This window comes from Triplophysa rosa, linkage group LG5 (genome assembly GCF_024868665.1).
Source record: "Triplophysa rosa linkage group LG5, Trosa_1v2, whole genome shotgun sequence".
NCBI lineage: Eukaryota > Metazoa > Chordata > Actinopteri > Cypriniformes > Nemacheilidae > Triplophysa > Triplophysa rosa.
The window spans coordinates 18,685,228-18,710,675 of NC_079894.1; the positions used below are offsets into that span (position 1 = coordinate 18,685,228).

Sequence of the window (25,448 nt, forward strand, 5' to 3'; positions counted from 1 at the left end):
ACGTTGTTCTTTTAACCTTTTTATTTTCCGTTTTTGTGCCCCGCTATTGCACTTTCTTTCGGAAATTTTGCCACTATGTCGTCTAGCAACAGCAGTGACGTAAATGAAAATGATTGACATGATTTTCTCTTGCAGCTGATTGGACAGATGTGACCCAAATGTCACATCTATCCAATCACCAGTTTATTTTTTTTGTTATATTTATTATGGGCCAATGAGGGTCTATTTTTTGTTCCCGCTGAAGTAAATTTAAAATAAAAATCTTGACAATCAGAAGCCTCTTAACAGGTGGTCCCCCTAGGCTGCAGCCTAGGCAAGCCTGTGCGTTAATCCGCGCCTGGGTGTGGTTCATGTTAACTCCAGTACGCCTCGCTGCTGGTATGAACGCCATCGTATCAAATTGCGGAAGTGAACCACTTGACGTATTATTTGGTAAAAATGACTGGCGCGCTCCAAACAGAGAGCTGTATATGTCATTTCTGTTCGCCTTAAGAGCATTTGCTCTCTGTTCTTAAGAGCATTTGCTCTCCGTTCTTAAGAGCATTTGCTCTCCGTTCTTAAGAGCATTTGCAGTACATTCACAGACGAAAGTGCCGTTATGTACTGAAGCTTTGGAAACAAAACTAACGGTTCAAAAACATAAATGTATAAAAGTGAAGCGAGCAATGTAATGCATTTTGCCGCCTTCTCCTGCTTCGTCGTTACAAGTGACAGGGTAAACAGCTGCAGGCTTGATGACGCAAACGACCCGCGGTTCGGCCAAAAAAATTATATGAACGCAGTTTACCAGGAGCAGGGGCAGGAGCAGGGGCGGGGGGAGCAATCGAACTAGGGTTCGGACCAGGCAATCGAGCTAAATGTGAAAGTGAATTGTGGACAATTGTTGAAGGCTGTATTTTCATGACAAAAATACAACCCTCAGACTATTCAGTACCTCCTTTTCCCTGCATTCTTTCTATCTTTCCTTCCTTCCTTCCTTCCTCTCTGTGGTGCTTTGGTTTGCAACTGTCTCAATCACCTGCTCTGCCCTACCTACTACCAGCGGGATGCAGTCAAAACCTTTAAACCAAAAGAGACCTCACACTCCAGTTCTCCTTCTAAGCACCTGAGATCATGTTTGTGTGTGCTCGGCTTGTTAACAAGCAGCTTGCCAGGTGTTTGTGTGCTGTGAGCCTGTGTGAATTTTGCTAGATAATTAAGGAACGATTTAAAAAGTCCCCTTTTTCTCTTTTAAACGAAGATGTTTGCGCTGTTTGTTTATGCTTCATGAACAATCGTGTACCAGCATGTACGTACATATCATCCTGTTAATTAAAACACTTCAAAAACATTTCTCCAACAGAGTACTTTAGCCCAGCAATGATTAGTCCCTCCCATTTCCTGGAGTGGTTGAAGAGATTCACAATTTTGTTTTCATTTTTTACATTTGCAGTGCGCAGATGCTTTTATCCAGAGATTAATTAGTATTTTTGTCCACTGGGATTGATGATATTTTGTGTGCTCTACCAATTGAGCAACAGGAACACTGGACCTTTTTGAGCACTTTGGAAGACGCAAAAACGCTGGTCCAGAAGCACTTCCTGTTTCAGTTTTCCTCAACACTTCACAATCCTTTGAATAAAATTCAACCAATAGAACATTTATTACCAAATCAACACGTTAAACCAATATCTTTAAGATTTAACTAAAAACTGAAACCTGAAGTGCTTCTGGACCAGTGTTTACATTTTGCAAAGTGGTCTATAGCACTTTTCCCAAAGTTCATTGTAGCATCTTTACATAAGACGTTTTCACAATAAGAAATATTCTTCAGTTTAGAACATTTTGGGCTGATTTCTATCTGACAACACAGTCAGTTGGATTCTAAGTAGCATTAAGAATAGCGTTTGAGTTTTACTTTGATAGACTTTCAAACGCTTCCGTGTGTATCTGTGTAAGCGCTCGGTAGAGAGTTCATGCAATGATCATTTCACGCGCTTCCGGGTTTGGTTGCGCAAGCGCTCGGTAAGGAGCCATTCAGAGACATATCCGTTGAGCTTGGAAACACAATGGCCAATCAGAGGTCTTTCATAATCTGTTCAACAGCGCTCAAAATGATAGCGGGAAATGCTAGTATCGTCACATTTAGTACTGACTGCTACCGAAGTTTGGTATCGTGACAACACTAAATGTAACATTTTTAATAGAATAATGTATTAGATAGCAGCACAAAGGCCATGGGTTCCAGGGAGCACACATACCGATAAACTTTATACTTTTAATACACTAAAAGTCATTTAAAATATAAGCGTCTGCCAAATTCATAAAGTAAATGACAATGTAAATATTTATTGTAGCGAGTCCTCCAGCTGTGTTTCCCCTACCATTACCTTAGGGGGGCGCCCCGCCCCTCCAACGGCACCTCCCGCCCCCCTTGAAGGTCAAGTTAATTAAATTTTTTAATGTCTTGCGGTTCCATTCAGACCGCAAGACACAATGAACCATTAAAAAAATCGGACTATTTCTGTGGTTTAAATTGAGCAGCGTGTGTACATAACTGAGATGTACACATCATGCGCACTCAGGGACATTTATGTTGATTATATTTTGCCGCTATATCCTCTAATATCTTTATTTAGCGCCAAACGCGCTTCATTTTAACCCTTTCCGCTCCGTGAGCGCTGCTTCTCCCGCCAAAGACACGTTGCATATAAAGACCCGCAGACACCAAGAGCAGGTAAATAAATGGACACTTTCTCTGTAACGCTTAAGTAAATGAAAATGCAGCAGTAATAAAGTATTTTTAGCTGTCAGTCAGTTTACTGTTTGCTATATAGGTTTGTGACAGATTGTAAAACATAACGTCTGTATCTACATATAGCATTTATGATATTAATAGCATAAATAATCAGCATGTTAAGAGCATTTCATTGTGAATCATGTTTTAATTGGAAAGAATATTTAGAATCAGTTCTAGTATGAATGGCATATGCCAGGCTGTTAGTAGCTTTGTAAGTACTCCTGCTCATGATATATTTATTTCAGTTGTTACATTTTGTTGTCAGTAGTTTATTTTTTAATAAAATAGACCACTGGGACTTCGCTTCAGCACCAGAGCCTACAACACATTTTCTCAGTTACCAGACCTATGTTTCATACAGACTGTGGCTATCAGAATATAAAGTAAATGGCCTGATAAAACATTAGATTGATTGATTTAACATTATTTATTTAAAAAAGTATTGTCCGGATCTCCGCCGCAAAAAAATATAGAGACCGCAGCCCCCCCCAAGCCGTAAACCTAGGGGAAACACTGTCCAGTGGGCAAGGCAGAGGCAAGTGTCTCCAGAAACCAAAACTCAAGTCTTTTTAAAGAAAAACAGCAGAAACATCACATTGTTGTACTGTGTACGAGGCTACACAAAACATGCTAACAAGACTGACATTTTTGCACGTTTTGAAGGTAAATTATATATTTCTCAGAACGAAAGGCTTCTTTTAGGTTGTGTGACCTTTGTCTCACGTGAACCCTCTGTTTTTACAGTAGTTTTTTTTTTGTTGCTTTGCACAGCTTATTGCTTCCCCTGGCTCAGCTTCTCTGTTGACCTTCTTGTTGTCGTTAGCCAGACAGGTCTGTGGTTATTACATCCTGCATACTGACGTCTTTGTTTTATTGAGTCGGCCTTATCTTTCTGTGTTGTGGCATTGTTTGGACAACTGAGTCTGTAATAGAGGAAAACTAGAGAGAATGCTTATAGTAGGGTGAGCCAGGCACAAGAGTTTTGTAGTTTTGAAAGATATGTTTTCAGGAAGGCTAACGGTATTATAAACAGCCTTGGCCATTCCATTAGAGGACAGACTTAACTGACGCGCTGAATATGAAAACAGGAAGTAGTGTATATTTGTTTTTGTGCATGATTGTTTAGTATCATTTTTTGTGTGTTATCGGTTTATTTATGCTGTTCTTTTAGCCATGTGGACTGGTCACCCATCCATGGAGATTCCCTGCTTTTGGTCCAGGAAAAATTAGATGGCTACTTGGCACAACCCTATGCTGGATATGCATGATAGAGGATGGATAGTTTTATGGTGTCTTTTACACTCTTCCTGCAAACCAATTTTGCCTGTAGGGTAATAAAACTTGACTTGACACATCCTTCTTTTTACTGAGAAACTGGTCAGGAAAGGAGATAAGTAGCCTTTCCTCATGTTTCATCTATCTGGCTCCAATCAGAGAAAAGCTCCCTGTGGATTTATGTTGATAGCTCATACATGGCATCATGGGTAATGGCACTTTCAGATCTCCGGATTACTTCTTCCTTTTTGCTTCTTGATGTACAGATGATACACGACTTCAAATGCACCACACCTTTGCTAGAGTTGGCTCTGTTAAGAATGAGTGAAACTGAATAGAAAGAGTGGGAAAAGTGAAGACCAAATATTTCCTCTAAAGCTCTGTTTGAAAGTCTTGTGCTAACCAGAAACCTCCCAGGCTCAGACTGTCTTGCCGTCCAAAAAATGAGGATGTCACAAGTTAGCTTACAGTAAATGCAATATGTGCTCGACATTAAGGGGAAAAGCAGAAAACTGGCCCAACAGAAGTGACTCTCAATCTCTTACTATAGGATATTGTTACAGAGAGCAGGTGTAAATGTGTGCTTGTAATGATGTTTTGTGTCTACAGAATCTTCTCCAAATAATGAAATCATGATCAGATTTTTATGGAAATCATTCCGGCGTGCTTGTCAAGCATATGGCTTTATGCATAAGTACGTCATGTTATTGGTGTATAATTGTTAGTGTACGACCTACTATATACTATAGTGTATACCAGTGCTTATGAAAAACTGTTGTGTTGTTGTATTGCTAGGCTTGTGTACTAAAATTGACATTTTGCTCTGCTTTGTTTTTTTTTAAGATGGACCGAAGCTAGCACAGTTTTCTCTTCTTCTGTGTTGACTGCAGAATAGAACCATGTGCCGTAATTTAATTGAGCTTTCACTTAGAGGCAGAATAAGCGACAATGTGCAAAAGCCTTTCTACAAAGTAGTCAAAAACATGGTTTGCAAGACTGCGTTTGATTTATAGAGCAGAGCTGCAGCTCTGAATTTTTTTACCAGGCGTGAAAAAGACAAGGTGATAAAAAAGATCTTCTTTCGTGTTTCACAGAGTCACATACAGGTTTTGAACCACATTAGGGTGAATTAATACAGAAATTCATTTAAGGTGCGCTGTCCCTTTAAGCCCCTTTGTTTCCTCTAACAACTCTATACAGCTCATCCCTGTTTTTCTGTTCAGGTTCTGGTAGGTTAGTGTATGGTTGACTTTGGTTGTCAGGTCCAAACCCGTGGCACTGATCCGGTGATTAATATGGTGCTGGCGGGCTATGATTAGTGACACTGGCAGCCCATGTGTCTTGGCTGCAGCCGTCTCTCTCTCTCTCTCTCCTTCGATGGGTGTGACACTATCCCCTTTTCCTCTCTCTCTGTCACTCTCTCAGCAGGGAGCATTGCCTACAATTTATAGTGCATCAGCGCTGCTCTGTCTCTTTGCTTCCCAGAGAGAGAGAGAGAGAGAGGGGTGCTAAAAGAGCCGTGCTCTTATCACAGCCCGGGAGAGGGATGATGTGGAGGGAAAGAGGTAAAATGAGAAGACGTGAGGGCGAGAGAGTGCAGAGAATGGAGAACGGCGCGGCGGTTAGCTGCGACTTTGCCGATATGAGCGTTTGAATCGAAAAAGGCCCTCCAGATGCTGAGGGGGCGGTTCATAGAGGCGCATCTTGGCTTGTGTTGTGTGTTCAGTCATTCACTCGCATGCGCATGGGCTTTTAGAGGCTAATGCACTCATTCACACACTCTTGCCTATCCCCCGGTAAAGTTCTGCCACCTTACTTTCATGGCTTCCATCGGCTTTGGACCTTGTAGCGGCGGTATCAGTGTAATGCAGGAGTTTGGAGTTCACACCTGTAATCTGTTTCAAAGCCCATCTTTTAGACTGAGGGATTCCCTATGTAAATACCGCACTGTTTACACGGTGTGTCCAAGCCTTTTCCTTTGAAATTACCGCATTGAAGCAGACGGGCTGTTTTGGCAATGCATTCAAAACAGCGAGCGGCCCTTCGGTCCCCCTCACGCTCCCCTCATTTTCTTTATGCTGTCTCTGTGCGGCCCTGAGGATGTGTGACTAACACAAACCCAGTCTTTTTGAATCAAAATCAAAATAAACTCTCCTCAGAGGAGGGCGAGTGGCCTTTGCTTGTCTGTTTGTATTAGTTAGAGGCAAAATGAAGGCGCGTTTGGCGATGTTTTGCCATCAGTCTGCTGCATCTGTTGCGGTGAGATTCCGGCGTTTTATTCACACGCTCTATATCGAGGAAGATGTCGCGACGAATGTGGTTATCTAATCCCCCTAGTCGAACGCGTGGCTCCGCATGTTAATGAACTCAACTGTAAGAGCAATAAAAAATATATTAAACGATATAATTGAAATGCTTAGAGCAAGAAAGGAAGTCTGCATGCCCACTTTTTGAAGGTTTTACGCCAAACGCCTGCTCGTAACGTTCATAATTATTTTACAATTTTATAATTTGTTTGTACAAATGAGGTAAACAATGTTCTCCCTTGCTCCCCATTGTTCCCCATTGTGTCACGGTCCCACCGTCTTGTTTATGAAATTCTAGTCGTGTGGTGGGATCGGGGCAGAGTCCTTATGTGTGGAGAGAATGTGTGGAGAGAAACATATTGTTGTCCGTTTGACAATAATATACGTTCTCTCCAGTGTCTTGTCATTTGCCCCATTCCTCTCGTTTCCTTGTCATCTTCCCCTGAGTGTTTAATTACCCACACCTGCCCCGTGTCATTATCCCTTGTTTGTCTTACCTACATATACCCTCATGTTTCTTGACATGAGTTGTTTCCTGTTTTCTTGATTTACCCCATCGTGGGTCTTTGTTTTGTGTTTATTTTCTGTTAAATAAAGCTTTCTGTTAACCCCTTCATCCCCGCTGCCTGCAACTGGGTTCTTCTTATCCGCCATTCGTGACACATTGTTTACCTCATTTGTAAGTCGCTTTGGATAAAAGCGTCTGCTAAATGTAAATGTAAATTTGTAATATTTACATGTATTTTAATACATTATTTAAGGTTTATTTAGGTATTGGTAATTGTTTACTTCTTAAAATACACTATTAAATATTTTAACTGTAAGTTGACTTAAAGGGTGTGTGACAAAAAAGCAGCAAAAGAAAGAATCGTTCTGTAATCACGACGTGGTTCCTCTTAACCGTGTAGGATGTGATCTGGTTAGAAACAACAAAAAATCCTCTCTCTCATGCTGTACTTGATTTTGGGTCACACTTCTAGGCATGAGAGCGAGCTGTCAGTATCGTGCTTGAAATATTCTCTCCACCTCGACTCACAGGAAAAGCCTGTGACGATGCTTTGAGCCCAGGTGATAAGACCACCTTGAAAAAGAGGTCTGGGTGAAAGTTATTGCTCTGCACCCATCACTCTTTCCTCCTTCCCGCTTTCATGTGGGTTCTCAGATGCCTAGGTGGAGCTCTCCTTCACCCCTGCCCATCGCTCGTGCCCCTGCTGTCTGCCGACGGAGCTTCGGGGTATGAACGTGCCCTCTTACGAGAGGGCAATTGGTTGTGTCTGTCATTTAGAGTAATTTACCAGTGCTTTGGAGACTAGAAAGGACTAAAATGTTAGATGTGAATAGTTGGATATATTGGAGAAAGCTGTTTAATCTGCTGTCCTTGTAACTTGACTGAGAGAGCGAATGTACTGTAAGAGAAAAACGTTTATTTGTCATTCTGAAACCTTGTATCTCCATATTTTGTGATTTTTGTTATTATGCCATAGATTATTATTAGTCATCCTTTATGTTTGTCAATAGGTTTTGCAAAAATCAAACCAATAAAAAGTATTAAAAAGTGCCTGTAAACTTTGACAACACAGTATTTGATCATTTGAAAAATAATGTTTTTTTTTTTCATTTTATGAAAAACTGCAAATTTGGACATCTGAGATTTCAGATGGACAGCAACGATTTTATTTATTTTTAGTAATAGTTTAATGTATTAGCGCTTTAATCTGCCAATATAGAGAATATATGTCCTTATAGCTTGACTGAGAGAGAAAATGTGAGTGAGTTTATTATTTTTAGTTATTTATAGTAATATTTGTATATATTAGCTGTTTAATCCACTTATATGTGTGTATCTTGGTCATGTATTTTATTGTAGCTTGACTCAGAGAGCAAGTGGGAGAGAAAAAAGAGCAAGAGTTTATTATATGATAAATTATAATTTGAGAAAGTGGATTATTCCTAAAAAAATGCGAAGATACTCCACATCCAAGCATTCACATTTAAAAAGCCTTTATTTACAAAACACACCAAAACGTGTTGGTGTTTTTATTATGTAGCCCTGTAAATACAGGCTTTTTAAATACCGAAACACCCGTGTGAGTGCCTAGATGTGGAATATTTTTGCAATTTTTGGGAAGAATCCACTTTTTCAAATTTGTTATTACACTTTCTACAGCACCCATAGTTTTGACTATCAGATGCGTTTTTGGACCAGTTTTTTGTTGTACAAATAAGTATTTATAGTAATATTTAAATATATTAGCTGTGTAATGTGCTACATTTTGAGAATGTATGTTCTTTTATGTTGACGAAGGATGCGAAGGATGAAAGGTGCAATAAAATGCATTTATAGTAATAGTTTAATTTAGCTCTTTAATTGGCTGATATTTGATCACTTTGAAAACATATGTTCCTTAACCGCAAGACGCTAATGATGTCAAGGTCTTGGGTTTTATTCCCATGGAAACCTGGCATCTGCCTTTAAATATTTACAGTAAATAATTCCAAAATAAACAGTTAAATACTATTATTAATAAATGAAGCACATTTTCTGTTGAAAAGATATCAGTATTGCCATTGACTATTTCCAAAGGACTTATACATTTGTTCCTGACAAGTGCAGACTGACAGAAATCCATTTGGAAGAGCGAGTGAGACGTCATGAAGGTCAGATATAAACATGCGTCCAAATGCACGGTTATCATGTACACTACCCCCTGCGGCAACAAGAGAGAGCTTTTTGAGGTCTTTTAAGATATAGACAGGCATTTAGAGAATGAGTTGGTTTAAAGTGCCCTCGCGGTTCTCTCAGCGTTAAAGTCTCAGGGAGTGTCACTTTGACTGTGATTTATTGGTCTAAAGTGCTCCTTCCCGATTCCACCCTTGTCTCCCTACCTCTCCATCTTTTAACTCGTCTTCCTCTGTGCTGCACTTTGTTGTGTTGCTCGGCTCCTTTCCTTCTGCCTCTCTCAATTCTTTTACTCTCTTGCTGGCTTTCTTCCATCCATCCATCCATCCATCCATCTTCACAACATTTTTTCTAAATCCCTTTTATTCCCGACCCCCACTCCTCTTCCTCTCTGCCAATCTCTCAAACTCTGTCACTCTGTCTCTCTCTCAGCTGATTTGATTTGATGGCGTGACGGTGTGTTTTGAAGCCCCTCTGGGTGAGCGGTTTTGGATCTGGAGTGTGTGCGTGTGTGTTGGATCTGCTCGCTGGTGTGTCCGGACTCACTCTCCTTCAAGCAGACAAACCAGATTAGAGCCGTCTTCTCTTTTCTGCCAACACTGTTAACTGACAGCGAATTATCCTGGCTAGTTTACACGCAGAACAACATTTCGGGTGCCTAGGCAGTATTTTGTTTAGACAAGTTCTCGGCATCGTGGCATAATCCCATCTACAATGCAGATGAAGTGTGTGGAAAGATGAGGAGTGTTTGAGAGAGATAGAGTGATAGTTGGCATGATCAAGCATTAGGCGAAAGGATAACTCTGGATAGCTGTTATATTGACTAATGCCACATTTTAAAGTGACACCAAGATGCCCACAAGATGTGTGGGCTTTAACCCATTTAATCATCATTTATTCACCCTCATGCCATTCAAATCCTTATATCTGTGGAACAAAAAAGACGATATTTTTAAAAATGTTTTTTGTGTCCATATAATGGAAGTCAATGGAGTTCAGTGTTGTTTGGTTAAATGTTTAAAAAAATTCTTTAGTGTTCTGCGAAATAAATAAAACAGTCAGGAATGACATGAAAATTATGATTTTTATTTTTGGGTGAACTTTTTCTTTAAACGAACAGTTCACCCCAAAATAATAATTCTGTCATCATTTAGTCACCCTCTAGTTGTTCTAAATCATTCTGTATACATTTCTTTGTTCCGATAAACACAGAGAAAGATATTTGCAAGAATGCTTGTAACCAAACAGTTCTCGGCCACCATTGACTAACATGGTCAATTGTGGCCTAGAAATTTTCTTTTTTGGGTGAACTGTCCCTTTAAGTTCATGCACAACTGAACCTCCCAAAGACCTCACAATTCTTTTTCCATCTGTAAATATGTGTTGAGTGAATATAGTTTCAAAAACCATTGAGATACAGGTAGACAACCTTTGAAGAACTTTTGAGGACTTTCTACCTCAGTAATGTTTAATTCATGCTGCCATACTGTTAAAATTTGTTGGACAAGCTGGTCGACTATCATGATTTTCTGGTGAAACAAAGTGCTATCTTTCAGCCTGCGTATTTGGCTGAGATTGCATTTGTTCAGCGCTTGCAAAAAAGTGTCATGTTTATGTGTCCGGAATTCAGCATTTGTCATATGAAGTTTTGTAGTTGCAGTAAATCTATGTGTCTGAGTCTGCGTGAAGGAATGGCGGCTCTGGGCTATGAGCTTAACACCTGTCTCTGCCACCTTTTCTCTCTCTCCGGTGAGCTGTTGCGGAGTCATCAAGCTGTGCTGCTGCTGTCAATGAGAACGGTAAAGAGGATTTTTTTGTCCCTCTGAGCAGACCAGCGTGTCTCTCCCACTCTCAGCTGAGAAAATCCCCCCTGTATGCCAGCCTCTCTCAGAGGACCAGGAAGGAAATCCCTGCCATTTTCCCCACGCCAGAAACCTCCCTCCGTAAAAGCTTAGCTCTATTCCAATCCCATCACCACCGGTGCGGCGGCGTTTGTGTCGGTGCAGTCTCAGCCATGAACTCTACAGGGATATGTGAGAAATCATAGATGTGAGTTAGCGATCAACAAAAATGATTGGAAAAAATCTTGCTGGTGGAATGTGTTGTTTTATGAGTCATAGATAAACAAGTCTCAGTGGACACATTCTGAGTGTGTTTCTGTTTTGCGATTACAGGTAAGATATTTGCTGTAAATTTGAATCAACGATTGTGCAGCAGATTTGTACTGTAAGCGATTGGGAAGTGGTGTAAATAGATAACGTTTCTCTGGAGACAAGAAACAGAAAATAGATTGCGTCCCTTCACTTCTCGTTCATAAGTTGCTTTGCATGAACTATGGTTTCTGTATGAATAATGCATGAAAAACTGTAGATAACGCTCCATTCATTTGTGAGCGCACACATGTATTCACACTTTGTATATTCTGTTGACACCGGAACAACCAAAGCCAACACAATCCCACCTTCAGAAATATGAAAATTACATGCAACTAGATTTAACATTTTTAGAAAGAATACCGTATCAGTGTCTGCAAAGCAGCATACACAGCAGAATAGTCTTGAAGTTTAAAGGTATTAGCTTTGATTCTTTATAATACTGTGCAGTTTATTTAGACATGACTATGGAATCACCCTGAGCACCATTTCTTCAAAATGATGTCATCATGTTGTTCAAAACCTGTATGACTTTCCTCTGTGGAACAAAAAAGATGTCTTGGTGGTTTTGTGTCCATACAATGGAAGTCAATAAGGGCCATGTTTTTTGGTTACCAACTTTCTTCAAAATATCATCTTTTGTGTTCCACAGAATAAAGAGTCATGCAGGTTTAAAATGAAATGAAGGTGAGTTAATGATGAAAGAATTTTCAATTTTGGTTGAACTATCATTTTTAAATGGTTATCAAACCATACAAAGACTTTTGCCTTGCCTGTTTAAAAACTTCTTTCTTTCCAAGCCTAATAGAAAGATTTTATGATAAAACTTCTATTCACTGGTACCTGGTGAAAGTGACAGTTACCATGGTGATCTCGCAGATGCATGTTTAGGGTGTGCTTTGTGTTTCACAGCCTTGAAGTACGCCTTTCAGGTTGACTCTCTAACTCCCGTTGTTTCGCTCTTTGTCTCTCTGTCTTGCCTTCAGTTTTGAGCTCTGAAGATGTATCTAGTCAGTAGGGTGGATAAAAGGAGACATGCGTGTGGGCACAGCATACTTCTTTTAAAGTGCAGTGAGAGGGAGGCGCGGAGCTGTAGCCACTGCATCAATTTTCTTCTTCGGTACTCAGAGATGTTGAGAGCCACTCGAGCGTCCAGATCTCCCACAGTCAGAAGATGAACTGGAAAGGCCTTTTAATTTTAATCCTGAGAAGATGGAGAACCGAGCCCAGCCCTCGCTTCATCCCCGGGCGCCTGTGTCAGTACGGAGATCGTTGTGCTTTTCTTCTTTGCTTTCTTTCGCTCCCTCTCGACTTCTAAAACCCTTCATCTCTCCAGCTCAATCAGTGCTCTGTGTTCCTAACAATGACTCATAATTTTTTATGACTTCACATGTGTAATCAAGCAAGCTCCTGAATGAGGCGGTATAGACGCACTACATATGGCCGATAAACAATATGGCTAATGAAAAACATCATAAGGGTCCCGATTCTGTAACAAAGAAACGCAGCTCAGCGAATTAATATGCCAGATTTCTAATTACAGACAATTGACATTTCCAAGTTCTCTGGGGGTATCGATGTTGAGTTGACAGTAGCAAATGCCAGCTCTCACAACTTCTCCATTACATAAGATATTCGCTTCAATGTTTGTCGAGAGTCTAATCAAACACATTTATATTCATAGCTGTGACCCAAGTAACTCGATTCGTCGAGTTTTGTACGCAGGGGAACAGGTCTTTTACAACAGCGCAAGCAGTGTAGTATCAAGGACGTTTATAAAGCACTACTATCTCTCGCCCATTTGTGTCAGGGATTATTAATAAATTATGAGCGAAATTATGGGGAAATTTATCAGCAGGATGCCTCCCGCCGCGATTGGAGATTCAAGACATGTCACATGCATGGATTGTCTTCATCGTGTACGTTTGTTCATTGACAGTTTGGGCTACAAAGATGTCGATGGAGGCCTGTGAGGACTTTTAACTAATGCAAAGTGATGCAGGGAGGACCAACAAATGAGGATGTGCCTCTCACATGTTTCCACCTTGTGTAAGACGTCAAACCTGCCAAACAAGATGTTATAATTATCCTGTTAAATGTATTGTTAACAAAATGGCTGCTGTGAATGGTTAATAGTTTAGAGTTAAAATTTCACACAAAAAAAATTCTAAACCTGTAGAAATTTCTTTGTTCTGCTAAACACAACGGAAGATATTTGGAAGAATGGCAGTAACCCCCATTGACTCCCATAGTATTTATTTTCCCTACTATGGCAGTAAATGGGGGATAAGATCGGTTTGGTTACTGACGTTCTTCCAAATGTCTTCCTTTGTGTTCTGCAGAACAAAGACATTTATATAGGTTTGGAACAATCTGAGGGTGAGTAAATGGTAGAATTTTCATTTTTGGGTGAACAATCACTTAAAAAGAATACAGTGACGCTATGCTATCTTGTTTGCTATCTTGTTTGACAATTTTTAACTGTATAGATATAACCTATTTATGAGTGAACAGAATAGTTCACTGAAATATGAAAATTATTTTATAATTTACTCATCTGCATGCCACCCCGGGTGTATATGACTTTCTTTCTTCAGCTGAACACAAATTAATGATTTCATATGAAAATGCTGTCATGTTCTCCGTAAAGTATCAATATAAACAAGTAAATTGAAATGATATAAATATGGATGTCGGTAACATCAAATCTCGGTTCTCGCATGTCTCATGACTGGTTGTCATGTGTATTTGAGACACGCAATGAGATTCAAATTTATCAACAGATTTAGTTATTGATGGATATGTGATTTATGTGATTTGGAGCTTCACCATTCTGAGCAGCACTTTATACGAAGACAACATGATGGCATTTTAATATTTTAACGTAGCATTTTTGCATCCCTAAAGCTGTTAAAACTACATGTTTTTTAACAGCTTTTAACAAAATGATGTGAAAAAGAAGGGGAAAACTTATGGCACATGACACCAGCTGGGCTTAATCTTACATTGCCTCCCTAAACTCCATATGTCAACATGTTACAGAATATGTGGTTACCCTTATGCAACTGTTTCACATGATGACTTCTGACTTTTTTTGCAGCGGATTTGAGCTGAATTTTTCATTTTTAAGCGCGGAACGACAACAGCTGCCGATACCTTCAAACTCTCTCCACGCTCATATCTTTTAAAAGTTATGGTAAAATCCGCTCCTCAGCACGTATCGTACTGACTCCATCCCACATCATTTTATGATGCTCTCCAGATGTCCGTGAGTGACGCCACCCGGATCTAATGATCTGCTTATTCATTAATTAGCTCAAGCAGTTCTCAATATGCAAACATTTCTCTTTTATAACGGCTGCATCGTAAAGCCGGATTATAAAACCATAATTTAGTCATCTGGGCCCCGTATATGAGAATTCTCAGAAGACCGACAAATCACCATTGATAAAGGCAGAGATTACAACCTATTTATTAAGCATTAAAGATGAGGGATGGAGAAGGAAATGGTGCGTCTCTGTGGGCGATGAAAGTGTACTCGCGGGCTGCTCCTAATGCCTCTGAAAATGACCATCGGGCATCTACGGGCATCTTGCACCGTGCAAGTATTGATGATTCAAAATTATTGAGCCTAATGACTGTTTGTCTTTTCTGTACGTTTCTAGAGGCCACTGAATTCTTTTCATTTGCATACTGCAAGGGACGTTAATTAACTCTTTTCTACTAAAGCCCACAATGGCTGTAGCGGGCGATGCCAGTCTGCCTGGAGCTGCTCTTTGACTCTTTCGACTTTGATTGAGTTGATAGAGTCATTAGACTTTGTCTCAAGACAACAGGCTTCACAGGCACACTGTGAACTGGGTCTTTGGCTAATGGTTTCTTTATCCCCTGGTGTAGCCAAGCTGGAGCCTGTTTTGAACAGAATGCTCTCGTTGAAAGGATGAATGAGCCTCTGGCTTAGAATCTTAGGACAGTCAGTGGCTTGTTTGCCTGCTATGGTCCATTAGCTGGTCTTAAATGCAATTTTTGTTGTTTACACAGCAGCCACAAAAACACTGCATGCTAAAGGGTTGCTATATTTTTTCTCACACTCTCTCTTTTGATCCGTTCTCCGCATCTTTCACTCACGTATTTTTTCTTCTGGGTCCCAAATGCATGTTTTGGTTATTGTTTAACGTCACCGTTGTGAGCGGAATATAATGCTATGGTGTCGACGGGTCAGAAATTAATAGCTTGTCGCATGACACTGAGAGAGCAGTACAATTCACCATCAATTCTAAACGCTGTCCCAAGTTTAATTACCGTCAGAATGCTGACTGGGATTTTCATTATAACGGGTTGACAAAGGGTCAAAGCGGATTTGCAAACGTTCACTTCCCCCGGCAACATTTTATCAGGTGCTCGAAATGCTATAATAATTATATATCAAGTTGAATAAATAATTGATTCTATAATAGCCCCTTTCCTGTCCTCTTGTGAGACCCGACCTGATTTTTCTACTTCTCACCTGCTGTAAATTAATTCTTCTTATTTATATGGTGCTTTTCACAGTGCTAGTTGTTACAAAGCAGGCTTGTAGCCATTATAAACGCTTTGAGGGGGAAATTCCCCCCGCCCACAATGAACACAAATGATTGGTGGTCTTTCAATGTGCATTTTAGATCGTTAAATATTTACATGAATATTTGACCACTTGGTTATGTTACTTTTCCAAAACAGCCTTGCAAACTTCAGAGCTGATTGTGGCAGGAAACCAGATGTGGATGATTTACAATATTTAGAAAAATGCAGTTTTTAAAGCTTGTGAGTGTTTATATGGAGTGTAACATTTTTTTTAACCATATTCCTTCACTTCCTTATTTGACAAGTAATCAATGTCCTAAAAATGATGTGGAGTCATGTACCGTATAAGTCAATGTAAACCAACTAACATGCACATAAAACTAAAACAGTAACTAATAGCTTGCTGCATTTTTTTGTAGGCCGGCCACAGGTGTTTTCTAAATCGAGTCTCCAGTAACAAGCTATTTTGTCAATAGAGGTGTACCGTTATAGAAATGCGAGCAGGTGGAGTCTCCTACACTGTCCTTTACAGTGCTCTTTTATTCAGTGTTAGAAAGTCTGATTCCTTTAAGCGATTCAGTTTGTTATGATCATACATTATGACCACTATTTAATGTTTCTGCATGCTGTTTTTGTAGGGAAATTGGTGTTTAGGTAAAACTGATAGGCTAATTCACAGAAAGTATGTTGTTTTTTAAAAATGTGCGTGCAGTCTCTTTTAAAATCGAAAACTCATTCATAGACTGATATTTTTCTGATGTCTGGACTCTGTCATCGGGGGTTTGGAAAAATATAAACAGATTACTTAATATATTGGTATTAAAAACATTGTCTGAGAATTTTTATTTAAAGTTTTGACTAAAAAATGTCACATCCATAATGCTGGAATTGCCCAAACATAGTAAGATGATTGTTTAAGAAGGTGAAAACACTGTAACTCTATATGATGCTATTAAAACTTTAAAAGTCTTTAATTATAAAATCTTAAGTTTTAAATCATTTTGCAATATAACACGAGTGTTGGAATTACACAAATTCTTGTATTTGCTGCATTTTCAGCTGTAGTAATGCTGGTGCATTTATGTTACTGCGCATGCGCACTTTTGTGACCCCAACTTAATTTCCCGTACACATTCACAAACAATAGAGTGCCTGTAGATTATTTCTGATAACAATCGAAAGAAACCAAGCAGAACCGTTACTTGGCTAAACTTGTCTCTCCAATATTTTGAATTTAGACTCTGATACCAAGCTCAACCGCTAGATGTCAATGTACCATACGGTTTGTTTAAATGCGACCGAACTACAGGACCCATTCAACATATTGTTTATTTAATAAAATGAACATACAACAATATTCAACCAATTGTTTATTTAATACAATTATTATACAGTAAAATATTAAATAAATAATAAAAATAAATAGTTATATTATTAGACACTAGCCAAGCACAAATCGGAAGGTAACTGGGGGTTAGGTGCGCGCGTATCCGATTGAACAGGCTATAGCAGCTTGTGACTTAGCAAGCTTCAGTTTCAAAATGCAAGCTTTACCAACAACATGAGAGTGACTTTTTATTTGTTTCCCACGGGATGTATTTCTAATAGCATAAACGGTAAAATTTTGGTGAGTGTGCCTACACATACACATCCATATCTGCTATTACGTACTGCATTTTGCTGGCTGTGTGTAAGGCAGCTCTCTCTGGTGCAGGGGAGTAGATAGTAGAGAAAACTCCACATTGAATTCGCTTCCATCAGTGTTCTCTAATGGTGTATAATGGCTGCAGACGTCCTATCAGTAATAGCTCAGGGATTACAGAGTAGGCATATTGCTCTTAGTGACACCACTAACCTTATTAGAGAGAGTGAGAGGGGGAGTGGGAAAGACAGAGATGTGAATTTGCAGTGACTGGATGCTCTGGAGATGTATTATTATAATAGAAAATACCTTATCCAAATTACAGTTATTTACTGTATTTTGTGTACACGCCGGTGACAGACGCACATTTCTCCCCTGACTTCTCGGATATAAAACACATGAAATATCGATCTAATGATCCGTGCTTTTAATAAAGTTTATGGAGGTGTAATTCGATTCGCTTCGGCCTGTGTTATTCATCTTTATTTGTTTCCTAAAGAATGGTGATATCAGACGTATTCTGCCACCGCAGCACTTGATCCATACATCTGCAGCACACACACATTTGTCTGCCCTTCTAGAGCGTGCTGTGCTTGTCTGTGTATGCGAAACACGGCAAGATACTACAACCCAGCTATTCATCCAGTGTCTGCTCAAATATAGCTGCTTTCAACTGAGACCAAAGAAGTTGAGATATTGGAACAATGACGTTTGCCAGCGTTTGTGATTTTGGAAAGTGAATTTCTTGGGAGAGCAAAGGTGTGTGCTTGCGTGTATTGTCTCTAAAAGTGCACCAGAGTATTAAAAAAAACTTCAGAAAAAGCCAAATGAATCAAACTTGAAAACAGGATTGCCAGCTGGGTTAATCGCCTGGTTATCTGAATCGGACAATCTGTCCCTTTTCTCAGATCACTTATGGGTTATGAGAACACTCTAAGCTTTCATGATCTTTTCCCTATGAGGATTTGCTGCGTGGACTGTCCTCCACTAGTGTGAAATAGTTTAATTTACTCTTGCATTAATTGCTGGGCTCGATGTTGGACCGAATGACACGAGGGGTTACTGCATACTGTACTAATCTAGAACTTCATTAAAACTCATGCCAGGAGAGATTTTAAGATTACACAACAGGGAAATCAAATAAATTGCATTCTTATTTCCACATATTGACTTTCCATCACCCGTATTTGTTAAGATATTGCTGAAAAACGACTTAATAAATAACATATACATGCAAAAACTTTTTGATTAACTTTTAATCGGCATTTCTAGGTGTATTGTGGTCATTCCAGTCCAGTGTCTGTTGAATTTCAACAAAATTAAACATCAAAGTGACACAAAGTCATCCAACAGCAATGTGAAAGACTGACAGCATGACAATTAAGACACATGAAAACGAACTTGTCACATAAAAAAATAATGTTTGAGCCTTTCCTAAATACATGTACAAATATGACTGTTGTATTGCTTAGAAGTAAATATGAACTTGTTTTCTTTGCAGTATTTTATGTCTGAAAAAAATGCAGAGCATCTTTTATTTTATTTTTGACCTGTTCCTCCAGTTTTCATTTTCTGCAAATAAATGCATATAGAAACAATATTTTTTATTTACATGTATGCATTTGGCAGATGCGTATGTAGCAAAGCTCATATTGAAGGAAAATTGGCTAAAATGTTTGTCTAGTAAAAAAAGAACAGCTTTTTTTACTTATAAAAAATCTCTGCTCTTGTGTGAAAGTATTGTGGGCGACCCAAGTTTGAATCCCGGCTGCACATGATCCATTCCTCTCTCCCATTCCATCTTTTTCTGTCTGTCTACACTGTACTGTCTGGCAGAAAACTACAAAAAGGCCAAAAGATCCTCCTGTTCCAATTGTGTTCCTCATTGAACTGGATGGTGCTGTATTTGGGGTTTGATGAGCCAGCAGTGTGTAAATGTTCCAAGCCGAGTACAAACTGCAAAGGTACAAGCTGTCTGGTGCACAGAGACCCCCTCAGGGATGTTTTCTACCACTGGGAAGAAAATTGCACATGTGTCGATTACCATCTTGTATTAGTATCTCAAGATGTACAGCAGGGCACAGAAAACATGGGAACAGAGGGCTTATCAGTTGTAGATAAATTACAGTGTTTTCATGAATGCATGATATGGGAAAGTGAGATGTGTCCACTGGGGAAATAGTCAATGTTTTCTTGTCCTTACTCGTTTCTCTTGTTTCTCTACATTGCAGTGAATAAACACAAGCCGTGGATCGAGACGTCCTACCATGGTGTGATCACTGAGAACATGGACACAGTCCTGCTGGACCCTCCTCTGGTCGCTTTGGACAAAGACGCCCCCGTTCCATATGCAGGTGAAGTATAACACTTCTTTTCGTTTTTTATTTTAAATGGGTCTCATTCACTAATAATTGTGTAGATCTTTCGGATTTATACGCACATTTGAACCTCTCATGAAAACTTTCTGCCTAATTCACAACACGTGCGTACGCACATGAATTTGTTCTCAACCTCGTCCTAATGTTAGTGAATTTGTACTATTCTAAATGAGCAGCTGCGTGCACGAACTTAGTCATTTGCATAAAACACACCCAGTCCATCTCCATATTAGGGCTTTCCGCCTAACTTTTCCTTTACCGCCTGTCGTCACTTAAGAGACTCCAGGCAACCCCATGTGCACTCTACAGTCTACAGGCGTACTCTCGCAAATAATAACCTTTCATACAAACACGCAGTTTAAAGAGTTCTCGTTAGCCGGCTGTAAAAGCACTGTTACTCAGAGAAACATCGAAGCTCGAGCTATAGTCTAACTCGCTTTTCTTACTCTTTCACTGGATATGATGAAATCATTTTAAAATTAAATATACATCTACGCGTAATTAAATATATATATTGTCGCTGTCGGGCGGAATCCTCGTATCTCCATTTTTCAGGAAGTTAAAAAACAGCATATTTTTTTAGTTATTAAACATTATATCGTTAAAGTTGGTATTATACCTTATATTGCTATCATATTCTGTTGTGTACCAACATTAACACAACATTTCCCCAAAACCATGTTTAATCGGAGATACAAGGTTTATAACTTTGGAGCAGGGAGATACGAGATTACGCTGTCATTGATAAGAATGGTACGGACACAGACGTCGCTGCTGCCAGCAGTGTTCATCAAAGTCTGCGGTCGCGTTGAGCCTTTTGACAAGAGACGAGGCTTTAAGAGCTAATGAAAGCTAACGATTGTGGTTACATACATCTTCCTAAACTCTATTTTAAACGTTAGAGCTATGAGTGATGCAATACCAAAATAAAACGTTAAACAGGCTGTCTAATATAGGCTGAAATTAATCTGCACGCAAATAAAGTCGGCGGTCGCGTTGAGCCTCTTGACAAGAGAAAAGGCTTCAATTGTTAACCAAAGCTAACGACTGTGGTTACATACATTTTCCTAAACTCTTTTTTAAAGGTTTAAGAACTATAAGTGATGTAATACAAAAAACGATGAGCTGACTAGGCTGTCTAATAGGCGGAAATTAGCCGAATCTGCTCGCAAACTTACCTTCGTGGCTCACGAACTTCCTTCTGTACCGAAGCATTACATCTATCGATTTTTAACAAAACAGACCTACTCAAATGCATCTAACCTAACTATTTTCACTCGTTATTGTCTAAAAAACTTTCAATCAGGAGACGTAATGCCGAGAGGCTCCCGCGGAGTGAAGAAGAGGTGGAGTTACGAGACTTCTCAGACAGTTGAAGTGTCCAATGGAGTTAAGAGATTTGCTCTCAAGCTATTTTCAACACTTTAGATTGGTTAATAATTTGTAAAAATAACAGTGGACTGGTAAATAACATGGGGACTGACCAATAGCATCGATTTGTGAAAAAATATGAAATTGACCAAATTTGGACATAGGAGGTTTCCGCCCGACAGCGACGATATATTTATTTATAGATTATTTAAAGTATATAACTATTATCCTAAGATGAAACATACATTTTGTAATTTGTCACAGAGAGAGACTGGTGATTTTTGCGTACGTGTGCTTTCAACTGTTCCTATCTTTTCTCTTATATTTAGAATAAAATTTAGTTCGAAAGTTTTTGTGAATCATGATTTGTTCTTGAAATCGTTCGTACACAGGTTTCACGCACAAATTTGTGCGTATGCATGCTTAGTGAATGAGACCCATTGTCCCCAAAAAATATTTGGACAATTTAACAAAAAAAAGTTGCGTTGACATCCACATTTGGTTTATTATTTTGCGTATAATAGAATAAATGATACATTTTTAGGAATTACTAAGACTTTCCAAATACCTTTTGGAGCCACTGTTTAAAATATTTTCCAGGATTATTCTCATCATTCAAAGCATTTGGCAGTAACAGAACGTCTTGGTTCTTCAGCGGTTGAGTGTGAGACTGTGTGCGTGTCTAAAAGACATGTACTCAATGCTTTCCCACTGTTTTAGAGACGGATCTACCTGACCTGCCTGTTATTTTGGTCTATGCTTCCTGCCCCGTTCCCATTGATATGGTGACACTCAGTCCTTGTGTAAGTGAATCTCGTCACACCCTCGCCAAGGCCGAACGTTCAATAAACCGCCCGGCCTTGGAGACTGACTCGCGCCATGCTTGTGGCTTTCGGGAAGTAGGCGTCAATCACCAGTCTACCAGCAGAGAATGACAGCAAAGCTCTAAGACTCTCGTGTTTATGTAAGACGGATTCCGACTAGGTGGTTTTCAAGTGCAGATTGTTCAGATATGGTGGCAGGCGGCGGTGGGGAGGGTGTTGGCGTCTGACAGACGCAAAGTAATTAAATAAAGTGATTTTGTTACACAAAGAGGAAAGTGTGGAAGCATTGAGACAGGTAACTCTCCGTAGCTCATTAAACGACAATGGCTAGAATTAATCTCCCATCTGACAGCCTTGAGAAAAAAGCTGTTTGGTGCCTTTTCCGGGGGTTTATATATTTATTTTCCACTCCTCACGCTAGACGCACACCGTGTACAGTGCAACGGATAAAGATTTGTTTATTCCTCAGGGAGCCATCTACCTGACAACATACCGCTTTCCTTACAGCATTTCCAACTATGGGGTGATGACAGATTATGTTTGCGGTATGTTTGTTTTGTTTGTGTTCGTTGTTGTTTTACCAAATTTTAAAGGTTAACCCATGCTGAAAGGACCAGCTTAGACCAGCGTGAATTTTCAAGATGGTTCATGCTGGTTTATGCAGATTAGTGCTAGATGATGGGCCAGCGTTACCATGCATCACTTTCAAAGAAACCTGGTGAACTTGAGCAAGGAAGTTTGGTCTTCCGAGAAGGGATGTGTATACAATTTGCACAATAAAGGTGCTTTTTGGAGGATTTATTGACAGAAATGCAATATAATATACTGTACATAACTATGTCTTCAGAGGTGTATGAAGATCTTATGTAAGATTTATGTTTTATTACCTTAGAATAAGCTTTTTCTACATATCTACATGCACCACTGGTTCCCTTTCATGGTATTTGGCATGTTGTTTCTACAGTAGCCCTATACGGAAAAACTGCTCTACAGAGCGCGTTTCGTTAATACATTATCTCCTTCGGCAAATAAGCAAAAACGTGACAACATCCTAGCTAGTGTTGTCACTATACCAAACTTCGGTAGCAGTCGGTACTAAATGTGATGATACTAGCAGGTCATCGGATATGTCTTTGAATGGCTCCTTACCGAGCGCCCGTGAAATGATCATTGCATCGCACTCTCTACCGAGCGCTTACACAGATACACGCGGAAGCGTTTGATTTTGACTTTGATAGACTTTGATCATTTCACGCGCTTCCGGGTTTGGTTGCGCAAGCGCTCGGTAAGGAGCCATTCAAAGACATATCCGATGAGCTTGGAAACACAATGGCCAATCAGAGGTCTTTCATAATCTGTTCAACAGCGCTCAAAATGATAGCGGGAAATGCTAGTATCGTCACATTTAGTACCGACTGCTACCGAAGTTTGGTATCGTGACAACACTAATCCTAGCCCTGTGTTAGCCTCCGTAGTGCTTCGAAAGGGAGGGGTGGAGTGAGGCTTTGGTTGCAATTCACAACCTCATCACTAGATGCCGCTAAATGTCATACACTGGACCTTTAAACTAAGGCGATATAAAGTATTTTATTATAACACATTTTATTTGGAAGGTAAGTGTAAGAAAATGTCAATGATCTTACGATCGCACATTCATAATTTCCCATATTTGAGAATCGTTAAAAATAAGCCCCGTTCCGTCGCCTCTCTGTTGATTTATCAGTGACATATTAATGGTGGATGGCAGCTGTTGTTAAAACGTTGCTGGGAAATGAGAGTGTTGCGGTCCGATTGCGTGACAGGTGATACTTCACTGCCTTTTCACTGAGAGCCAATGGATACACACGTACTGTAAGATCGCTGCCAGGGATACTCAGAAAAACAGGCCCTCTGTCTCAATCCATCATTCCTCCTTGCTCTTGTTCTCATCCTGTTTCTGTCCCACTCGCCTCTTCCACGTCAGACCGTGCGGACTGTGAGTTATACACGGATGGCTTTGTCATCGTGTTTAGACAAAGGGATGTGGCCGTCTTTTTGGCACCACATTAATTGGGGTGTGAGAACATGGGGGGATTGTGTGCTTTTTTTCTCTAATTCCTTTCTTCCGCTTTATTTTCTTTCCTTGTCTACCATGTACCAGCTTGCTTTGATGTGAAATAACAAAGTCGATGATATATGCTGAGACAGGTATCCAGAAGATGAATTGTTATTTCTGGGAACAAGAGTTTTCCCCTGTAGAGAAGATAGCGTAGGTGTTGTAGTTTGCATGAAGCATTCTCAATCATATTACCGTGAAGGATGAGACGGGGTCGGTTGATGATGAGCGCAGAAAAGACACGGAAGCTTTGTGCGCTAATTCTTTATTTGAGCTGTGACGTCACCAGTCTTTTTCCCATTAATCGCTTGACAAAGATGATGTACAATACCCCATTGTTCCACTAAACTTTGGCTCCTTGCACCAGATTAGCCGACAATGCTGGGACTGAGACGCAGTCCGGGCATCTATGGATGAATTGCAAAAAACTCATAAGTGTGAGAATAGACAGTCGAGGGAAAAGAAATCGCAAGGCCTGCAGTTCAGATATTTTGCAGTTGTATTGTGTTCCTTTTATCGATGCAGAGCCTCGTGCAAATTGAACAATCAGGGTTTTCATGTTCTGTGGTTGTGCAAAATTGAAAAGTCTTCTAAAGTTCTGTCTAGCTTAGCGTGCTAATGTATTTTTCCATGATGTCTTATATTATTAGAAATATTGCTCGGCTTCTGGAAAACGATGTAAAGTCTGTAATCGTCTGTAAAAGAAATCTTGGATGTGTTTTGATCGTGTTATTTTACTGTTTGAAAAGAGTGTTGATTATGTGCTGGTCACAATTCTCTCTTAATGTGTGACAGGCTGTTATTTGTTGTGTGTGACGCAAAAAGTGGTGTGTATATTTTCAGCTCAGTCTATTTCTGACCAGGTCTTGGAGTTTATTCAAATAAGAACATTACTTTCAGGGAATAGTACAGTTTGTATGTGCACTCTATGGCAAACAATTTAAAATGAGCACAGTCCCAGCATGTGCACAAAGTGCATAAGGTTGATAATAAGCATAGTGTCCTAAATAATACGAATTGCTAAAAAATAAATCAAAAGAGAAACTTAATCTAAATGTGCTTGGCCCTGACTTGTACTTCACCACACATTCATCTGTAAAACAGAAAATAACAATGAAAGATGATTAGTTTCTTCTTGTGGGCTCTCTAAACAATACTTTTAATTAGGTTTAGGTTTATTTCTTATGCAGCACATTTCCACTGCCACTAGGATAGCCCAATGTGCTGTACAATACATCCAATAACCATAAAACAAACAAACAAAAAACATTACGAAGTTCACCACACAGCCTAAAAAAACCAAAAAAAATTACAAATATTACATCCCATCATACTCAAACGCCAGAATACTTACCCTCTTAATCAGGGTCAAATGCCAATCT

The 25,448-nt window shown here is 39.6% G+C and overlaps 1 protein-coding gene across 1 annotated transcript in view; it reads left to right on the top strand.

The window, feature by feature from the left end:
• clstn2a (calsyntenin 2a) overlaps positions 1–25,448 on the top strand; it is a 223,788-nt gene that overhangs the window by 75,756 nt on the left and 122,584 nt on the right. Inside the window, exon 2 of the mRNA XM_057334277.1 lies at positions 19,630–19,752. Within this exon, the coding sequence (XP_057190260.1) occupies positions 19,630–19,752 (123 nt within the window). The remainder of the gene's footprint in view (positions 1–19,629; positions 19,753–25,448) is intronic.